The 14,945-nt window shown below is 45.4% G+C and overlaps 1 protein-coding gene across 1 annotated transcript; it reads right to left on the reverse strand.

Annotated features, from left to right (window-relative positions):
- Positions 1–12,481: 12,481 nt before the first annotated feature.
- On the reverse strand, positions 12,482–14,139 carry LOC120700050 (CBL-interacting protein kinase 4-like). The gene has a single exon (XM_039984205.1). It carries the CDS (start codon positions 14,007–14,009, stop codon positions 12,693–12,695), a length of 1,317 nt encoding a protein of 438 aa, XP_039840139.1. The 5' UTR covers positions 14,010–14,139; the 3' UTR covers positions 12,482–12,692.
- Positions 14,140–14,945: the final 806 nt, after the last annotated feature.

Genomic DNA, 14,945 nt, shown 5'->3' on the forward strand with positions numbered 1-14,945 from the left:
CGGGAAGGCTTGGAGCCCACACGAATCTGATCTCGGACGGAGCACCCACTCCATGTCCAACCTCCGCTTGCCGGCCTGAGATTTCCTTCCGCCATCCCGGAACCCCGGCAACTAACCGAGAAGACGAAGGCAGGAAATGGCGCCGGCGCCGGCGGCCATGGATGTCTCGGCGCCGCTGTGCCGCGCAGCTACAAATAGCAGGGAGGATCAATATTGGTATAATCAGAGCTTTGTTTCGCTAGCTGCAACAATTCTTTCACCAATCCTACATTCCTACGGCGTCTTATCAGTTAGCTACGCTGCAGAAAGAGTTTCAGACAAGGAATTAACATTCGTGAGACAAACAGCAAGCGGCAGAGAAGACGATGGAAATCTACGACATGCATCACGGCCATCTATCTTTTCTTGCAACCGGACAGAAGAGATCACAGGCAGATGGAAACCAAAAATGAATACGGCAAGGATGGGGTCAATGTGGAGAAATGCTGCTCTGCTCTCTGCACATTGCAAGTGACTCTGAAACTTGCTCAAAATTCAGGTTATGGGCAACCCATCACTACAAATCCAAGGTGAAAACTCACATAGTTTCTCAAACATGCACTAAAATGGGGTTCTTGACTTCTTGTGCCACCCTTTCACTACAATTCAATCTAAGTGAACTGCTGATTTCCCTTTCACCACTTTACAGATCACTGGGGTTGGAACTTTGAACGGGGAGATGAGCTGAATTTCTGGTCTACCTGCTTCATCATCAAGACAAAAAGGACATTGACTAGTAGGACGCATGTTGCAGTGGTGTAGGCGAGCATTTGAACTTAGACGTTGTCTATGGAGTAACCAAAGGAAGAATTTACATTTCTGAGGAGCCATGTTTTGCCAAATCGCAGAGGCAAAACTATTTTTTTTTTTGAATGGTGAGGCAAAATTATCATTACTGACTGTATCAAAAGCCAAGTAATAATGTTCTCCAGTAGATGGAATTATTGCAAATTTGCAACAAGAAAACTAGACGACCTAGAATATGCAATCAGTTATGCACGTGCACACCCCACCAGACAAGCACACCACTCAAATCGTACCTCCAGATTAAATCACCTGACAAAGCCTCAAAAAAATACCAGGCCTGTTCGGAGAGTAGAAAACTTTCATACTCATGGGACCATTTCTCATGAAATTTCTGCAGTACAAACAGGCTCTCACGTTTCTTTTGTCTGAACTCTCAAGATACTTGATCTTTCCCTGCATCCCAGTTCATAAAAATTGTATGTTTGTGAAACCAAACCGCAATATACAGATTTTTCAGATTCCAAGAAGGATTTAGGAGGAGCATTTGCATCGCTGATTTGGTGGTCACAAGCTAGAATTGCTTAACTGCACATCCCTGGATCCTACCGCTCCCCACCCATGCTCTGTCCTGCGGTGTAATCTTCAGTGCTGTAGCTAACTTGCTGCAACGAATTCAGCAAGCAGTTCCTTTGTGAGTGTGATAAGTTGATGCTGACCTTTCTGGAGCATCTCTGGGGGGTCGGATAATGTTTCTCCTTCTGTGCTTCCGATGTAAAATGATGAGGAGGAATGGAGGATGGTCAAGCAGATAGGCTAGTTTAGTCGAAGAAATATAAATCAGAGGACACCGTGTCTTGTATTGTTCTGGCCTTCTAGGACTGTCTGTGCTCCTTTCTCCACGGCACTTGAATGCTTGATAAGCACAGATCCCGGCTGATACGGCCATGATTTTTTATTTTATTTTTTGGACGTGCTTGTAGCTAATGATTCACAATCCTTTCTACTATATCACACAACCTTGGTGGTGTGCCCACATTGGTCATGAATCTTATCTGTAGATGAGTGTCATGATAGTCTGCTTGTAACAGTGATACTTTGAAGCCTTTGCTGCACTGCAGAGTTCAGAATCGACCGATTGCCATGTGGATCGTTGTCAGACCAAAAGATACACGCATAGCAGAATCGACCGATTTTCTTGCACATTTTTCCGGTTGTCGTCGCACTCGCACACGTATGCGTCCCATTCTTCCGGTTGATCGCGTAGCAGAAAATGTGGCTGTCCTGATGTCACTGCCGTCTCCAGCCCTCCAATGTTGTTAGCACTTAGCAGGAGCCATGGATTCGGAATAGACCAAATCTGCACACCGAAAAGTACAGCATGAGCTGACACCGATGATGATGGGTTCACAGCTCCGAAGATTGCATCTTTCCTCCTCGAGAGGGAACACGAGCGGCAGCCATGGGCACGGATCCGGCGCCTACGTGAGCTCCGCGACGGAGACAGAGAAGCTCCTCCCAACAGCTCCGGCTCGCCGATTCAAGGCGAGAAAATGTATATTTAGGACTCCAAGCATTGCGTTTCACAGTTTTGCTATTCCAAACATTGGCTTCATAAAAACGAGACTCCAAACATTAGGCATTTGATTATATTGCCATTTGGGGTATTTTTCCTTTTTTCTTTTTTATTTTCATGTATTTGGTAGGGTGAATTATCCCTTTTGGCCTTCCTCACTTCTACATAGATTTAGAAGCCGAGCTTTCACGGGCACAGTCGGCCGCCGCCGCCATCGCCGGGGCAAGCACTACCGCCGGCCCCTGCCTAGCAGGCAGCAGGCTGGCTGCTTGACCCGCCGCCGCCTCTGGCAGGCAGGCAGGCACCCTGTTGCCGCTGGCGTGGGCGCCGCCGCCCCGGTAAGCAGGCAGGCAGGCGGCTGCTGCTACCGTGGGCGTGTAGCAGGCCACTAGGATGACCGGCGCTGCCCCTAGCAGGCAAGCTGCGTATCGTGCATGGCGGGCACGGGCCGAGCGCCGTGGCCCTTGGCCATGCCGGCCGCGGCCAGATCACCGCTGACCTCGGCCATGGCGGCCGCGGCCAAAGCGCCGCCGCCCACGGGCACGGCAGGCGCGGCCATGGCGCGCGTGTGTCAAGGGCAGGATGCCGGCGGTCAGCGGCGGCCGGTGGTGGGGCAGTATGCGGCGGTCGAACGAGCAGCCCGTAGCGATGAGATCTCAGTAGCGATGGCGAATAGATGTACGGCGGCAAAACTTCTCCGTCCGATCTCAGTCCAAATCCCATGCAATTATAGATGGGCAAAAAGAACATTTCACCCTACCAAATACATGAAAAGAAAAAAAGAAGAGAGGGAATACAACCCAAATGGCAGTATAATCAAGTGCATAATGTTTGGAGTCCCGTTTTTTACGAAGTCGATGTTTGGAATGGCAGAACTGCAAAGCGCAATGTTTGGAGTCCCAAATATACAATTTTCTCATTCAAGGCGGTGACCGTCCTCGACGACGAACTGACGAAGTAGGAGGGGTTACGGCGTGGTAGGAGAGATCCGGTACGGGAAGTTGGAGGGGAGAGCTGGACGGTCCTGCATTTGCCTTGCCGGCGACGAAGTGGCCGTTGCCGGAGCCGGAAGCGACGGGGAAGAAAGGTGCAATTGCACAAGGGGGACTACTCTGCAAATGATAGGGGGCTGTATGTAAAATATCGGGTCGCGGTTATTAATCGCGGTCCAAATTAGGAGGTTAAGTGAAATATAATTAGTACACTGTTAGAGGGTTTTCTATAATATTTAGATTGCGATCCGAAATAGGAGTACATTAAAATTTTCAGCCTTTCAGGGGGTTCCGGAAAAAGAAGCGAACCCGAAGCGCGACCTCGTCTTGGCGGCCATGGCGGCTCTGGCCACCCATCCACGAGGAGTCCACACTCCACAGACATCTGATCTCGGACAGCGCATCCACTCCATGTCCAACCTCCGCTTGCCGTCCGAGATTTTCTTCCGCCGTCCAAGAACCCCCGCAACCAACCGAGGAGACGAAGGCAGGATATGGCGGCGGCGGCGGCGGCGTCCACCATGGATGTCTCAGCACCACTGTGCCGCGCAGGTACAAAGAGCATGGAGGACCAAGATTGGAATAAGCAGAGCTTTGTCTTATCAGTTGGCTTCGGCTACGCTGCAGAACGATGAGTGTTTCAGTCTTTCAGACGAGGAATAAACATTCATGGAGACAGACAGCAAGCGGCAGAGGAGACGATGAAAATCTACGACATGCATCTTGCAACCAGACCAGAGAGATCACAGGCAGATGGAAACCAGAAATGAAATACAAGGATGGGGTCAATGTTAGGAACTGCTGCTCTGCACACTGAAAGAGACACTCTGAAACTTTGCTCGAAATTCAGGTGATGGACAACCCATCACTACAAATCCAAGGTGAAAATATCCAAAGTTTCTCATACACAAAACTGTTGACACTCAAAATTGGCACGATGAAGGTTTTCTGGACAATCTGGGCAGGACCGGTCAGACCTCTCCCTTGAACCGGTCAGACCGGTCTAGACAAGTTTGTCAAATTGCAAATTGGACTACACCATTGCGTAGATCTCGTCGAGATGATCGAAATACATATATAGAACGTCTAATTCGGAGTCCGGATGAGGGAGTTATGCCTCCCGGAAGACCTGCACCCCGGTCAGACCGGTCCAGAGCAGTCAGACCGGTCCAGAGACCGGTCTGAAACGCCCAGTCCGAGTTATGAGTTATATTTTGACACGGGATTTAATAGAGTTCCAACTCCTAACGAGTACAGACCTCCCCGCCCTATGTATATGAAGGGCCACGGCCGATTGAGGGTAATCCCAATCGATTCACACATTTATCCTTTACTTTTTCCTCCAAACCCTAACTTTTCCAATCTCATCTGCTGTTCTTCGCTCGTCTCCACGGCGTTCGATGGCATTCTGAGTGGCCTGCCGACCTCAGAGCAACCCTAGATCCACGAGCTCCGACGGGGTCCCTCCCGAGCTCGAGGTTTTAGGTCTTCGCGGCGTTCTCTGTAGAACCGGTCTGACCGGTCGCCATAACCGGTCTGACCGGTCTGTGCGCAGGGAGCCCGTTGGTGAAGATCGTGTCGACGATCAACGCGCGTTCTAGCACATTTGAGTGTGTTGGCGCAAATTAGTGTCAACAAAAACAAGGGCTCTTGTACCACCCTTTCACTCCAATTCAATCTAAGTCAGCTGCTGGTTTCCCTTTCACCACTTTACAGATCACTGGGGTTGGAACTTTGAACGGCCAACTCAGTTCAGAGAAAAAGCAAGCACTGGTGTATTGAACCAATTGGGAGATGAGCTGAATTTCTGGGCTAGGTATTGAAAGTAACAGCTCATGCACTATGCAAGATACAGAAATTCAGTGAGTCACCTTCATGGTGTACAATGATCTCAACTGACAGGTCGGTTACTGGCCTACACCACTGAAACCAACGGTTGCTACAAACCAAGGTTTTAAATCTCCAGCTATAGCTTCCGCTATCTCCCGCTATATCTGTTTGAGAGAGATTTAGCTAAGATTTTTTATTGTACAACTTAGCTCTTAGCTGCCGCTATAGCCCGTTATAGCCAGCTATAGCTTGTTTTTAGACATAGATCGCTAAATGCCTTAGCCGGCTATTTAAAACATTGCTACAAACACAGGTCTCCCTCTGACTTCGTTCAGCTATCGTATCTGTCAGGCTGGGAACGGACTCCCTCGAGAACTTAATTGATTGATGTTAGTTTCTAGTAGTTCAGTAATGGCGAAGTCTTTCAATATTTTTTTGAATAGTGAAGTTTTTCATAATAATATGTGATTTCACTAACATCTGATCGTTTTAGAAAGCGTAAGTTAAATTTATCTGTTGAATCCAGAGGGTACCATAAAACAACTATTCTGTTAAAAAAAATTCTTCATCTTGTCCATGTCGAATGCGCCACTTCATATGGCATGGTGAAACAGTTGTATTACACTAAATATTTTTATTGAATGAGTACAGCATTTGTCCTTTTTCGATGAAGGGATAAATTGTATTTATAATGGATTATTGCAAGTTTGCAACAAGAAAACTAGCCAACCTTGAACACAATATGCAATCAGTTATGCACATGTACACACCACTCAAATCGTACCTACAGTTTAAATGACCTGACAGAGCCCCAAGAATATGTTGAAAACCCCACAAGACATGCACACCACTCAAATCGTACCTACAGTTTAAACTAGCCAACCTTGAACAGAATAATCAGTTATGCACACGTACATGGTACACACCCAACAAGACATAAAATGCAGAAAATTCATACAGATCTGTTGAATACAGGGGAACATTTCTCTGCATCATTGCATGATTGGTTACAACGTTTTCTTCTTAATCTCCTGCAGAGTAAGTAACCTTCAGCTCCTTATGCTGCTAGTCAGCAAGCACAGAATCTACGATAAGTAATTGTGATGTGAGCAACTGCTAGTGAATATGACATGTTGTTCTTGCACTTGTTGGAGCATCCGGGGGATAACTTATTCTTCTATGCTTCCAAGGAGAAGTGAGGAGCTGATAGGCAAGTTTAGGTGAAGTGATAAAGGAGAGGACACCGTGTTTTGGATTATTCTAGGACTGATTGTATTAATTTTCTTCACTACAATGTGATGTTTAATAAGCGCAAATCCTAGTCGATATCTATAGAATTTTTTTTCCCTTTCAGATATGTTTAGGGTAATCATGTGACTGTTTTTGTTTTCTAATGCTTTGATAGACACAAGTCTTAGTTGATATGTCTACGAGGTTCCTATGCATGCAGCTACTTATTCAAAATCCTTTCTTTTACGCAAGCTGATTGAAACTTTGCGTTCTTGCAATTTGGGCACATTGTTCTGATCTTTGTCATACGTGAGTCCTGCTTTTCTCTTCTCATAGCCTAACTGGCTTAGTCATACTGATTTCATTTTCACCGTTTTACGATGTATGGATTAACTTAGATAATAACAAACTTAGACTTAGTTCATGCGTCGGTGTACCAAACCAATTGGGTGAGCTGAATTTCTAAGCTACCTGCCTTGTCTATACCAATTTGTTCATTCTATGATTGCTAGTTCAAGATACATAGTTTGGAACTAGCCACTGCTCCTTCGAGGCGCAGAAATTCAGTGAGTGGCGAAGCTCAATAAGTTGAATTTAGGGGACATTTCCTTCATTATGACATGACTACTTCCCTTCATCAGCGATCACTGAGAATTAGTGACAGCAACTTACCTTGGCTTTGAGAGATTATCACACTCTTGTAAGGTTTGTATGCTGAAGGTCTGCTTGAAGAGGGCCTGTAATTTTCAATGCCTGTCCAAAACTAAGATTCACGGTTGTAAATTAAGCAGCTCTTGTTACCGATTATTAGCTGAAATCTAGTCCTTTTATTGCATTACAGCATTTTGTTATTGTAATATTCTCTGCGTCAGTTATTTGAATCAATTGTGTCCAAACGATTGTAAGCACTCAAAGCATAACTAGCAGCCATGCTCGCTTGATTACAACTTGATGCTACTGACATGTATGGTCACCTTCAGAGGAGTACTATATTATTATGAATGTAGCTTTCAGTTACCCAGCTTACACCCTTGCAACGGACTGTTGCCATGAACACAAGCCTCCCTCTCACACTTTATTCAGGGTAGCATATCCTCCAGGCTGCAGCTTAGCATTCAACTGGAAGTCTACTTGGCTGGAAGAAGATGCCTTCTGCCGTTGAAAGGAACCCTTTGTGTTTCTTCACTTTTTTTTCCATTAATACTCATCAAGGAACAAGAGAAAATACCAGAACACAATTACACACTTTACTCTTGAAAAGGAAGTAAAACTTTTGCTACATAATAATTCATAGGCATTTTCTGTGCTCTGTTAAAATCTGAACCAGACATAGGCCCTGAATAGATGGATCTGAGGCTGAAGTTTGAACATCCTTTTTTGTGCCATCATGCTGCAAGACTGCAATCAAGCACAAGTGAGCCAAACAGGTCACCGTATAGTGTGCTCATGTTGTGGATGGAACTCTTCTGATTGGTTGATGAGGATGGCAATTGTATACTACCAACAGATACTCGTACCACTGTGACTGTGACTGCAGCTTGTCTGCTTGCTGAAAAGAAATGTGTGTAGTAGTTAAGTTTCAGGGGATCAACAATGATTTTGATATCTGCTTTTTATTGTGAATGGGATCCAGCTTGATTAAGCTATAACATTTGTTTAATTGGGACTCTCCCTGAAAGTAAGTAGTTACACCTTTTTTCAAGTGATGGTGCTGATGTAATGATCAGTTGTAACTTCAAATTCAAGCTGAGAGAAGATGGTGTGAGACAATAAAAAGAGCATAGTTTCATTGCACTTTGTATTCTCCATGGTCCAATTCAAGACAATTTTCCTTATTATTTTTAATTTGATATATTGTGCGTCACTGTGTGTGTGTGTGTGTGTGTGTGTGTGTGTGTGTGTGTGTGTGTGTGTGTGTGTGTGTCAAAAATGCTACTTCTGTCTGCAATTTCAGCCAACAGACAGAAATTACAAGGAACAAAAAGATAAATGAGGACTGCATGAAAGGAGGTGCATAGCTTTGTGAAAGTCATGAAGGATTCAGGAAATGTACGAGAAGGGGGAAATAATGGATTGACCATCACTTGGGTATGAGCCCCGTTGAGAAGTAGAAGCTTTGATTAACCATAATTCTGCATCTCTATATCTAGTTTTGAATCCTTATGCAACCTTACGCGACCAGTAGGGTACAATCTGTATAATGAGAAATTAGAGGAAAACAAATCGGATGTGGTTGCAAAATTTGAGGATAATTCATCAAGCTGCTTATGTTTGGAGTTTGGACAACACAATGCTGGGGGAGAAAGTAGGTACTAATTATGATACATCCATACGAGGTGAAGGTTATCATTTGCTTTTCAATCTCTATAGATCACCATTGTTCACCTGGAGCCTACAAGACATCCCAAGCTCTCCACGGCTAATTGTGGTGCCTGGCCCTTCCAACACGCTGGCGATCGTACACACTAACACATAAAAACAGTTTAGTTATTTCTTCATGCACCTAAATTTTTTAACATTGTTTTATGTAGCAGAATAGCATTTTGCAACAAGTATCAAGCCAAACAATTCAGATTACAATTTCTTCAAAATGGCATGGACTCTTATGACCGATACACAATACTACAAAACGATTTGCAGGAACGTCCCTATTTTTTTTCTAGGGGCGGGTCAAAAGTTAACCCGCTCCTACAAAGGGAGCGGAACTACTGTAGAAACAGACTTGCCCCTAGAAAAGCATTATCAGAAAAAAATAATATTTGTAGGGACGGGTGACGCCCATATATCTTGTATATTATGCCCTATAGTACTATATATGCATAAATAATTAGGCTCCGTTCGGCTGGGCTGCAACCAGCTGGCTGGATGATGCAACCAGCTCGCTAGCTGCCTTCACTAGCGGCTCCAGCCAGCCAATCCAGCCCAGCCAATTTTAGCCATCTGAACAGGCCGTTAATTGTCATACATTGTATTCTACATGATGCAAACAAATGATGCAGAGGTTGTAAATTCTAAGATCTGGTACCTTGACCCTCTAGCTATTTGTGAGGCTAGGCACGCCGGGCCAAGTTGGTGGAAGGATGACGATGACGTGCTAAAAGAGTATAAAACGCGCAAGGAGAAATAAGAGAGACGAAGAGAATTTCACAAAGAGGCCATGAAGAGAGTTGCGGCCTACATAGCGGTTATGATGCTACAATGGCAAGATATGAATTCCATAGTTGCACCATTTAGCATCAAGTAAGTCTAATTTCAATCATTTGTTATAATAAACAATTGCTCCGATCCATGCTTAAAAATCATATATATATTTTTTGTAGAGGTCACTGGATTGTTTTCCTACTACAGCCAAAGCGTGGAAAAGTCCTCGTATTGGACTCCTTGGATTGGCCATAGAGTAAATACAAAGAATTCGTATTCATCCTCAAATTGTGAGCGAATTTCTTTTCCACCAAATGTACATCATGCTAATTTTTCCACAAAAGTATACATATATAAATTACCTTCCCATTTCTTTCTTTTTTGAAACAGGGCTTACGAGCACTATGTTGCCAGAGGAGGAGCCCATCCCCCCGAGAGACCAAAAGAAATGACTATACGCACAAATTTTTCGTGCCACAAGCAACCTTATGGTTCCGTGTACTGTGGGTACTACATGTCTAGCACATGAGGGTGCTCGGGAGATATACTACTGATCCCGAACGTGGAAGGGGCTAATCTTTATTAGGGTTAGATGCTTACATGTATATTATTTTTTGCCTCTAACTAACACTTAATTTTTTTGTGGATTCATTAATTGCAGATTCGGCTGGGAAGGCACCAGACGCAACTCCACGAGCAAAAACTTTTAAACGTAGTTGCCGATTTATGCCGTTTCATTATGCATCAAGCGATCAATGTAAGGGGCAATTTTTTTCACAATGCATATGAATTAGTAATGGACCCTATATACGTTGGTCTTCATGAGTGGGAGAATCAAGAGCACCGTGCCGCCTCTAGTAGCGTTCGTAGGGAATAGGGAAAAACATGTATTCAATGTCCACTTTAATGATGTACTCCAATGATACTCTGTGTGTGTGTGTAGAAAAACTACTTTCTACACTTGCTTGTAGCTACTCCCACATGTGTATCTCATGATATAGGACGTATCTGGTCGAATGAATAGTATGTATGTGGATTATGTGATCATACTAGACCTTGTATGATGGTATGTGCGTTGGGTATGTGACCATACATAGAGTATATGAACATACTCAAAGTGATAAATGAGTATGTGGACATACGTATAGTGCTATAATGATGGTGAGAGTATATATATATATATATATATATATATATATATATATATATATATATATATATATATATATATATATATATATATATATATATATGTTCTATTTAGTACCTTGGGTACGGAATTTTTTCATATGATTAAATTTTGTATGTGTGACTATTTATATTTATGAAACATATTTCATGTCGGTCACTATGATATTCGATCGCGAACTAGCATGATAGATCAAAATTGGCGGGAATCCAAAATTTTAAAAATAGCGGAAAACAAATTCAAAAAATTCAAATTTAAATTGTGAATTTTTTGACGGGCTGGATCTTTCCAGGGGCGGATCATGCCCTAACCCGTTCCTGAAAAACCATTCCAGGGCGGGTCACCCCCTAAGCCGTCCCTGGAAAACCATTTCTAGGGATGGGTCACCCCCTAGCCAGCCTTTAGAAATCTATTCCCCCACCCCTGAAAATGGATTTCTAGGGGCGGGTGAGAGCATAACCCGCCCCTGGAAATGGATTTTCAGGGGACGGGCGTGTTACCCGCCCATGCAAATAGTATTTTTAGCTGCGAGAAGCAGGGGCGGGTATCGCATCCGCCCCTACAAATATAATTTTACCCGCCCCTAAAAACCATTTCTGTAGCAGTGACATGAGGATGGAAGTTCTACTGGCAGATACTCGTACTGCTATGGAACTGGCTGCAGCTTGTCTCCTTGTTCAACAGAAAACGTTGTATTAATTTTCAATAGGAAAAAAAAAAGAAGGAATGGTAGTAATAGAGTCTAGATGACCAACGATGAGCTTGATCTTTAATGCTTTTTACGTGTATGGGATAATGGGACACAGCATGATCAAACCTACCAAGCATATATATGATAATCTTAATCTCTTCTTAACATAAAACTTTAATGCTTAATGTGTCCTTCCACTGATGAAGACATCCAATTTGGAAATCATAACTTCCCAAAGAGAAAGTATACATATAGCATTCCGCAAATCACTCTTGTTGTGGTGTAGCTTCTAATCCAAGTTCGGAGAGAAGCTTGAAACAGCATGTTTTTTATCTTCAAACATGCATGGGCTAATTTAATATCGTTTAGTACTCGTTTTCTTTATTTTGGGTGTTGAGAAAAGCAATTTAAGTGAACAACGAAAAACATCAGCGACAAAACAAAATAAGAAGTTCATGAAAGGCAGTGTGCATCTATATATGAGACTGGAAATTCATGAAGGATCGAATAAAAGGGGAAAAGTATGGCATGCTCATCATATGCCATACATGCAGAATCCTATATAAAGAGGGGAGAGTAATTTTGCCATACATACTGGAAATTAAATAAGCTTGCAAAATGTGAGGATAATTAGCACTATTTTGTTCTGCTGTCTAATGTTTACAGACATGTGAACACTATTTTTTTCTTAGAACAAATCATCGCCGATGCTTTTGTTCGAAAGATAGTTGATACAAGTTATTTTTCTAAAATGGAGACGTTAGAATTTAATTTCCTTTTGTCCGATCATTTGTGCTGAGATTCCAAATTTTTCATTACAACATCTTTAAGGTGTGCCATAATTTCCAAATAGTATCTATTCACTACAAATCATTGTTTGCGTACACAACCGTTTTGCCCATGTACACGCCGTGTACACGCTACACATGGCTTACCATGTCCGTTTAATCAGCCATTTATCTCGTTTAATGATCATTTAGTTCGTTTAAATGGCTATTTAGTCCAAATAAATAGCTAAACGGTAGGTGACCATTTAGTCCATTTAAACGTTTAGGGTAATACTGCAACAAATATAACATTTTGCTCATATATCTCCACATACATAAGAAAAACAAACATTTCTACTGCACCATATATAATTCTAAGCAGCAAATATTAACTAACCACACTAACATATTATACATACACACCTTCAGTCCTCCAGGCTGCAAAAGAACAAAAAAGAATTTATTGTGATTTACAAGCAGCCTTCTGGTCTTGTCAGAAATCTTCGCAGCTATGCCAAGCCCTAACTACATCTCCTAGCTCATGCCTCAGCTCCTCCCACCCGAACGTTTTGCCGTCGCCGTCGCCGTCGCCGTCGCCGTCGGCCATCTCGAGCCGCAGCTCGACGAGCATCAGCGGCGGTGCCACCTCGGACATCTCAACTGTCATCGCGGCCAGGCCTGAGCCTGACAGGCCCCCTAGCGGCAGGCACTCGAGTCCTTTCTTCCCTACCACGACGTACCCGAGCTTCCCGCCGGCGCGCCCGAGCTGCTCCAGCGTCTGCTCCGGCGACGCCGTCGTCATGAACCTCTTCTCTCGGTTCCTCTTGTCGAACAAGCCGGACAGGTTGAGCCCCGGTGACATGGAGATGATGTCGAAGGCGTTCGCCGCCGGCGCCTGGAACGCTAGCGCGCGCTCCGGCTGGCCATGGAGCAGCCCGCCGAGCTGCGAGTCGACGCTGAGCGAGCGCTTGAACCACGGGTGCGTCACCAGCGCCTCGACGGCGACGCGGGTGGCCGGGTTCGGGTCGAGCAGGCGATTCACCAGGCGGCGCGCCGGCTGCGACACCCACTCCGGGAACTCGTACTCCCGGCGGTGCGCCTTCCGGCACATGTCGGCGATGTTCGAGTCGTCGAAGGGGAGGTGCCCGGCGAGGAGGACGAAGAGGATGACGCCGCAGGACCACGCGTCGGCCTTGGCGCCGTCGTAGGCCTTGCGTCGGAGCACCTCGGGCGCCGCGTAGGCCGGGGTGCCGCAGGCGGTGTGGAGGCGGCCGTCGTCGCGGAGCGAGTCGGGGAGCGCGGAGAGGCCGAAGTCGGAGACCTTGAGGTTGCCGTCGCCGTCGAAGAGGACGTTCTGCGGCTTGACGTCGCGGTGCGCGACGCCGCGCGCGTGGCAGTAGGAGAGCGCGGCGACGAGCTGCACGAACACGCGGCGCGCCGCGTGCTCGGGCAGGCGGCGCCGCGGGAACGCGGCGAGCCTGGAGTGCAGGTCCCCGCCCGGCGCGAGCTCCATGACGAGGTAGATACTGGCGCGCGTGGCGAGCACCTCGTGGAGGCGGAGCACGTTGGGATGGCGCAGCCGGCGCATGGCGGTCACCTCGCGGAGCACGCACGGCGCCATGCCCGCCGTGCCCATGACCTCGGCCTTGTCGAGCACCTTCACCGCCACGGGCTCGCCGCCGGCGACCGGGCGCGCGAGGTAGACCTTGGCGAACGTGCCGCGCCCCAGCAGGCGGCCCAGCTCGTACTTGCCGAGCAGGCTCTTGCCTTGCTTCTTGCTCCCCTTGCTCTTGCTGTCCATGGCGTCCATGGGCGACAGCAACAGCGAGGCAAGAGCACCGCAAGGTTGGCGCACCGCTTGGTGCTACGGCTATGAGTACGGCGACGGCATTAGGTGAAGCTGTTGATTTGGTGCCCTTTTTGTATGGGTGATGAGTTGGCTATGCAATTTGCCTTTTTTTTTCCCCTTTGTTTGCTATAAATCGATAACTTGGGTATGGTTAACCATGGTTAATTAGTATTTGGGTTCACATGGAAGAGAGGGTTGCTTTAGAGATCGATCCCAACCAAGTCGGCAATTGGGCAGGAGTTTTTGTGATTAGTTTTGAACTGCACACACCAAGGAATACACGCACAAGCTCACTTATGTTTTGACATTTAGTCCCTCTGTTCCGATTGTAGGTCATTTTGATAAATCTAGATACATAGCTTTTACTATACTCTTAGATATACGCACACACTTAGGTGATTTATCATGAATTCTCTATATTTGATTAAGGATAACTATCAAAACCAACCACACACGCTCTTTGGGAAGGGTCATGTATGAAATGTATTAAGATATGCTGTTCAAGTAAAGGTAAATTTCTTCGGTGTACATGTTGCGATTAGACGCTTCTAGATTTCATCTTGATCCTGTGGTCAAATCGATGCTCCTCCTCTTCTGATAAGGCGAAGTTACTAGTATGGAGTAATTTTTTTCCCAATGTAATATAGGCCTGGTTGTTTCGCTCCTGTCTCTTCTGGTTCTCTGCTTTCTCTGAATCTACATGTAATATTTGTAATTATCTGTCTCAGAATTAATAAAGTTCAGGCAACCCCAGGATTGCCGTAGTTTCTTTCAAAAAAAAAAGATTTCATCTTGAATTCATGGCTTTGGTGAGGGGGCACTTAGCTCTCATAGTGGTGTCGGCATAGAGCTGCTGGCCCCTGATTCTCGGAGGCCATGCTACCAGCTGGTGCTGGC

This window comes from Panicum virgatum, chromosome 3K (assembly GCF_016808335.1).
Source record: "Panicum virgatum strain AP13 chromosome 3K, P.virgatum_v5, whole genome shotgun sequence".
NCBI lineage: Eukaryota > Viridiplantae > Streptophyta > Magnoliopsida > Poales > Poaceae > Panicum > Panicum virgatum.